The sequence below is a fragment of the Lipotes vexillifer genome, unplaced genomic scaffold (genome assembly GCF_000442215.2).
Source record: "Lipotes vexillifer unplaced genomic scaffold, Lipotes_vexillifer_v1.1 scaffold1442, whole genome shotgun sequence".
NCBI classification, from domain to species: Eukaryota; Metazoa; Chordata; class Mammalia; order Artiodactyla; family Lipotidae; genus Lipotes; species Lipotes vexillifer.
In genome coordinates, this window is record NW_006797379.1 from 2,120,215 (window position 1) to 2,127,532 (window position 7,318).

A 7,318-nucleotide genomic window follows, 5' to 3' on the forward strand; every position below is an offset into this window, starting at 1 on the left:
TGTCTGCCTGTTTGCTGGCAGTGAAAAAAATGCCATAAATGTGGTCTGGGAATTTCCAGCTTCCTTTTTCCAAAAGGAAACCGTTAGAAACAGGCTTTTCTACTGGTGACATTCTTTCCACAAGTTCACTCATTTATAGGGGCGAGGAGGCTCAGCACACTCCTTCCCAGCTACTCCTTCCAGAACCTTGTTCCACCATCGTCGTAGCATTGTCTTCTCAGTGAGCCGTTCATTACTTATTCATTCATTCATTCAACAAATGTTTATTGAGGGTTTACTGCATGCCAGAAACTTTCTAGATGGTGGGGATAAAGATACAGGAGATACGAATCCATGGACCTTGCATTGCTGGTAAGGAAAGTCAGACAAACAAATACAGTAAAATATATAGGATGTCAGCTGATGGTGAGGGGGAAAAGTTAATCAGGGATGAGGGAAAGGAGGACTGCGAGTTGTCTACAGTTTTATATAGGATGGTCAGTGAAGGTGAATGAAGATGTAAAGGTGATGAGGGAATGAGCCTTGCAGATAACTGTGTTGCACAAGGAGGGGATAACAAGGGCAAAGACCCCGAGGAGGAAGCATGCTGAGCATGCTCAAGGATGGTGAGGCAGGAGCAAGGGGGAGAGTGGCAGGAAATGGGAGAGAAGACCCTTTTACTCTGAGTGAGATGATACAGTGCTGGAATATTCTGAGCAGAGGAGTGAAAAGATCTGACATGCATTTCAACCAGAGTACTCACACTGTTAGGAATACATTTTAGGGGGTGTGTCAGCTATCATTTGCTGCATAACAAGCATCTCCTGGGAATTCCCTGGCGGTCCAGTGGTTAGGACTCTGCACTCTCACTACCGAAGCCCTGGGTTCAATCCCTGGTCGGGGAACTAAGATCCTGCAAGCCGCACAGCTTGGCCAAAAAAACAAACCAAAAAAAAAACCCCAAGCATCTCCAAAACTTAGTGGCTTAAAACAATGATTTATGAGTTCTCATTATTCTATGGATTGCCCAGGCAGTTCCTCTGGTGGTTCCACTCCTTAAGTGCTGAGCTCACTCCTCAAGTTGTAGTCATCTGGAGAATCAGCAGGGCTGGAAGGTCCAAAATGGCCTCATACACACTTGACAGCTGGCGCTGGCTATTGGTGGTGAGCCTCCATTCTCTAACGGGTAGTTGTAATCCTGGTAGACCAGCTTTCTTACATGGTGGGCAGCATTCTCAGAGAGTGGCTGTGGAAGCCGGAAAGCCTCTTAAGGCTCAGGAACTCACACAAGGTCAGTTCTGCCACATGTTCTTGGTCAGAGCGAATCACATGGTCAGCCCAGATTCAAAGGGGTGGAGAATTAGACTCCAACGTGTGGGTGGGAGACATGGCAAAGGCGTGTGTGTAGTGGGATGCGAGGGCTTTGTGGTTGTTAAATAATCTATCACATGGGTGAGGGCAGAAGCAGGGAACAGTTAGGAGACTACTGCAGAAATTCAGAGAAGAGCTGACGGGGACTTGAACCAGGGTAGTAGTGATGAAAATGTTGAGGTGTCAGAACCTGGATATATTTTAAAGGTAGAGCCAACGGCCTACACCATCCCTTTCCATCACAAGAGCTCTTGGTATTGCTGCTGCAGTCTCATTTAATTCTAACTGCTTCCTCTCCCCCTCTCCCCCCGCCTCTTTGTTTTCCTTCCTTCCGTACACGTTGGACTTTGTCCTCTTCTCTCTTCTCTCCATCTACACTTTTCCCTGGTGATCCCAGTCACTCCCACACCTTGGAACCTTTAGTTGATCTCCAGTCCACTATCCTAAGCTTTGGCCCCACGTCACCCCTCTCTTTGCCCACCTGTTCTACGTCAAGATGGTGCTGGTATTTAAGACTCAACACGTCTAAGGCTGAAGTCGTTTCCTCCTCTCCACAAGGGATGGCTTCCATTGTCTTGCTTTCTTACAACCATTCTTTAGCCCTCTAGGCATACACTTTTGGTTAATGTTTGATAACTTTCACTCACTTATCTCCCCATACAGTCAGTTCCCAATTCCAGTCCTTCTGTGAGCCTTCCCTCACTCCCTACCTATCCTTTCCCATCGCCACCACCCCAAATCGGCACCATTATGTATTTAGTTTGTTTTACTCTCTTGCCAGGAATGTTCTAACGGTATCCCAAGTAGGCTCTCTGCTTGGTGTCTCTAAAATCTGTCCTTCATAGATTGACAGCTTACTCCTCCTAAAGCTCAAAGATCCAGAATGGCTCTCCACTCCTTATTAAATAAAACTTCAAACTCTTAGATCACCATGCTAGGCACTTTGCAGACTTTCTCCAACCTGCCCCTAGCCCTGTTTCCCACTATCTGATATATGTCCAAGTAAACTGAAGTTCCTTAGGAGCTCCCCAAACTCTCATCTCTTCTCCTGCCATTTTCTATGTCTGCTGGGGGTTCCCTTTCTAAATCACTACTGTTACAGTTCTATCCATCTTCATGCCACATCTCAAGCCTCTCTGTCTTCTGTGAGTCCCTCTAGACTTGGGTTTGTGTGGTTTTAGGTTACCACGCTCATGAAAAATTAGTATTTTCATGAATTGTGTGTAGATATTATCACTTCCATCATGGTATAGGTTCTTAGAGGGCGGGGACCTTGTTTCAGTCTTAGTTAATCCCCAGTAGCACCCGTGCACTGTATGCTCAAGAGAAATCACTCAGGGTGTTGAAGGGAAGGGAAAGGAAGGGAAATTAAAGTTTGGTACAGCCAAAATAGTAAGCTCTGTTCCCACCATCGTGGCCAAGAATTCAGCCTCCAGGTCAGGAAATTACTGCCAGTGGCTCCTTCAAGGAAGTCAGAGGAGCCTTTTGCATGCGCTTGAGAAGGTCGTGGCAGTGGATACAGGAGCAAATAAAGCGTAGTCTTCTGGCCAGGGCGTGATGGCTCCGGTGAGACCGTGAGGGTCACCTTGCTCTCAGATAGAGGTGTGCAACACGCAGCTCAGAGAGGCAGGGGCTGGTTCAATGTCGCGGGGCTGGTCAGACACAAACCTGGAACTGCAGTCCCGACTGTGAGTTCAAGACTTGTCTGTCCCCAAGCTGGGCCTGTTTCATTTGTGAATAAGAAGCACAGAGAAGTCACCCTCTCTGCCCTCTTCCCAGATAACTTTTCATAGTAAAAGAAAAATCAAATACAGTAGGATATGGAATTTAAAATCCCCAAGACATACCCGGGGGAGTCGGGGAGAGGTTTCAATTTTATTGGAATTCTGTTGACTGGATTGGAATGACTTTCTTAATATCCTCTAGTCCCTCTGAGGGTACTTGTATCATGCCCCAAAGCTCATAAAATCAGATTTTAACTGATTTTGTGATTTATGGTCAGATTTAACTGATAAGTTCTCCCTTCCACCATTTAATGTTTTGTTGATGTTTGATCCTCCTGTTGTCACACGACTGATAAAATCAGACCTGGTGTACAAAATGAAATTCTTATGTCATTATTTCGTTGATCAAATTCTTTTCTTCCTGATCATGATGTTCATACTCACTCATGGAAGAGAAAGAAAATTTTTATGTGTAGAAAAAAGAATAAATAAGAGAATGAAAAATGGCCTGGTTAACCTTTTGGTATAAAAATGGTATTCACAGTTTTGGATCTTGTTTTTTATCCTAATGTAAGAAATCCCTGCCCCTTCTCTCACTTTATTTTTTTTAATAAATTTATTTATTTATTTTATTTTTGGCTGCATTGGGTCTTCTTTGCACATGGGCTTTCTCTAGTTGTGGCAAGCGGGGGCTACTCTTCGTTGCGGTGCGCGGGCTTCTCATTGCGGTGCCTTCTCTTGTTGCGGAGCATGGGTTCTAGGCAAGTGGGCTTCAGTAGTTGTGGTGCGTGGGCTTCAGGAGTTGTGGCTCATGGCCTCTAGAGCACAGGCTCAGTAGTTGTGGCGCACGGGCTTAGTTGCTCTGTGGCATGTGGGATCTTCCCAGACCAGGGCTCGAACCTGTGTTCTCTGTATTGGCTGGTGGATTCTTAACCATTGCTCTACCAGGGAAGCCCCCTTCTCTCACTTTATATGCCACTGCCTTTTGCGATCCAGGATTTTGGCAGTACTGCTTCATACATGAAAAAATAATTCCATTTCATGATATAAGCAAACAGACTGCCTGCAGAGAAAAAGCCTGTACCTGTTGTGATTTCCATGAAATAAAAAATGCTCAATGTGCAAATGGAGTATAACTTTAAAAATGATACGTGGACATCAGATTGTGTTCTGCTTTTGGGAGTGGAATTATAATAGGTTTTAAATTTCTGTTGTACCCTTTAATATAGTTTCCTTACTTTATACGATGGTCATGGCTTTTATTTTAAAAGTCTAAACCCTCTGAAGAAAGATTTTAAAACTCTCTAGTGTTAGTTGCTGTGTTGCTATTATGACGTTTTAAAAATATTTATGTATGTATGTATTTATTTTGGCTGTGCTGTGTCTTCGTTGCGGCATGCGGGATCTTTAGTTGCCGAATGCGGGCTTCTTAGTTGCAGCATGCGGGATCTAGTTCCCCAACCGGCGATCAAACCCGGGCCCCTTGCATTGGGAGCGTGGAGTCTTACCCGCTAGACCACCAGGGAAGTCCCTATTATGACATGTTTTAAGAAGCTATCTGACTGCTACACGTGGCTGTTAGTAAACGTGGGCGGCTGGAGGAAAGCTGCAAAACAATAAACTAGAGTAGCAAAACTCTTCCTGAGAAGGTTGGTTTGTGCTAGTATTTGCACTTTTTCCCTCTACCATAATAAAATGACATAATAGGAATTCGGTGGTTCTGTAATTGCAGGTATTGCAAAGGGTTTGAGCTCCAGCCGTCTCTTTATTCAGGAATCAACCTTGCAGTTTTGCTGATAGTTGCTGGACAGCAATTTGAAACTTCCATGGAGCTAAGGAAAATAGGTAAAGCTGTTTATGACTGCAGATGTTGATATGCTTTGGTGACACAAGTTCAGCATTGAAAATTATGTCCAAATGACCAACATTATATTTCAAAAGGAACAGTTACTGTATGATAGCACACCTGAGGCAGTAGCCCTAATGAAATGCCCATTTTCTCCTCTAAAGGCTTACATAATATGGTGGAAACTAGGAAGACTTTTCATAACTTTATCTAAAATTCAAATTCTTAAGGTGTCCGGCTGAACAGTTTGTTGGGAAGAAAAGGGAGCTTGGAGAAAATGAACAATTACTGGGATGTGGGTCAGTTCTTCAACGTCAGCATGTTGGCCAGTGATGTTGGGAAAGCCGTCCAGGCAGCAGAGAGGTTGTTCAAACTGAAACCTCCAGTCTGGTGAGTCAGGCCTATGTGTTGTCATCACCCATGTCAATATCTGATCTCGTTCTGAAAGGTTTCCCCCAGGAGGAAAAGGTGTGAATGCCAAAAATAATAACAGTTGCTACGTTTTTCCTTCTGACTTCTTCATTAAAACCAAGTTAGGGCAGAAAGAGCAACTCTTGAGGCCTTTCTTGGTTTTATGTGACGGGAGGGAAAGACAGACAGACAGACACCCACACACAGAATGTATCCCTGCATGCTGTCTCCAAGGCAAAATTTTCTCTCAGCCCTATTAATCTTTTCAGGCCACATAGGTCCTCAAGAGCAGAACGTTCTTGGGTATCAGTACATATTGTGTATTTGTGAGAAAGCAGATAGTAAAGCTAAAAGTACACCAAAAAAATGATTTTCATCACAAATGAAAACTGGAACTAAAACACCAATTATAGATATGGTCAAGAAAATGGTGGCCCAGCAGTGGCCCTAGGTTAGCACATCATACAGCCATTAAAATGTACAAGAAAGAATACTTGGAGACATGGAAATGTGTTCAGGGTTTATCATTGAATAAGAAAAGCCAGAGGCAGGGTATATTTTTCCATATCAGTGCTCAGACTTTGACATTATCAGAATCACCTGTGTTGATTAAAACACAGATTGCTGGGCCTAACCCTTCAGATTTCTGGTTCAGAGGGTCTAGGGTGGGGCCTGAGAATTTGCATTTAGAAATTACAAGCTGACGCTAGTCTGGGGACCACACTTTGAGAACTACTGTTTTACATGGACTCATTTTAATTAAAAACCTCTGTTTCATATGTGAGTCAGAGGAGGGCCTGGGAGGGTTGGGCAATAGCTGACTTCCCAGTAGACATTAAGCTCCATTAGAGTTGTGGTTATATTATTGATTGCTATAGTTTCATAATAGATTCTCAGTAGATAGTTGTATAATGAAAAAATGATGAGTCATGGATTTGCTCCAACATATTGATAGTGGCTGTCTCAGGGAGGTAGCAGATTAAGAAGTTTGTGATCTGCTTTTTTAACTCTATTTTCTGATTTGTCTAAAATGCATCTGGATTACTTACATAATTTAAGATTTTTTACTTTTAACAATCCATATTCGTCTTTCCCCTTCTATTTCTCAGCCTAGTGGGCCAATCTGGACTCTCAGGGGTAGGAATCTCAGCGTTCCTATCTAGTTTCTTTCCCATCTGGAAGACTTAAATTTGACCCCAAAACCCTATTAACCTCTTGAAAGTTTTCTGAGGCTGAGAGAACACAGAGGCAGGCTGAGCTTCCAGCCCTCCTGGAGTGGCTGCTGTTTGCAGAATTCTAATTTTAAGGTGCATTGTTGCATCTGAGCCAGACAGAGCTGACTCTGGAGAGGAGACCTGAGGCTTGAATACATTCCTATTACATCAGAACCTGGACTGACTTAGTGTTGGTACCTATTGTTGTGGGTTCAAGACCACCCTGAGGTTCACAATTTGCTCGAAGAACTCACAGAACTCAGAAAAGCTGTTCTACTCATGGTTATGGTTTATTGCAGTAAGAGTATATAGATGAAAAGCAGCAAAGGCAAAAGGCACATAGGGCAGAACTCAGGAGAGACCAGGCATAAGCTTCCACTTGTCCTCTCCCAGTGGAGTCATGGACAGTGCTTAATTCTCCCAGCAATTATATGTGACAACATGTACAAATTATTGTCAACCAGGGAAGCTCACCAAGCCTTGGTGTCCAGGGTTTTTACTGGGGGTCAGTTATGTAGGCATGAAGCACCCATGTAGCTGACCTTAGTCACTGAGTCCCCAGCCTCTCTGGAGATCACACTGATACAGCATGGCCCAAGGTCCCCACCATGAATCATACTGTTAGCGTAAACTAGCTGGCCTGGCACAAGGCCCCAGGTAGACAGAGGCTCTTATCAGGCAGGATATCCCAAGGGCTTAGAAGTGATCTCTCAGAAGCCAGTCAAGGGCCAGACCTTTCTTTGGAATGTATACTTGGACAGCCCAGTCCTGCT

At 44.0% G+C, this 7,318-nt stretch overlaps 1 protein-coding gene across 1 annotated transcript in view; it reads left to right on the forward strand.

Annotated features, from left to right (window-relative positions):
• Positions 1-7,318, forward strand: part of MAP3K15 (mitogen-activated protein kinase kinase kinase 15) — a 156,330-nt gene that overhangs the window by 95,244 nt on the left and 53,768 nt on the right. The window contains exons 8-9 of the mRNA XM_007469314.1: positions 4,807-4,919; positions 5,151-5,310. Coding sequence (XP_007469376.1) covers positions 4,807-4,919; positions 5,151-5,310 — 273 coding nt within the window. The remainder of the gene's footprint in view (positions 1-4,806; positions 4,920-5,150; positions 5,311-7,318) is intronic.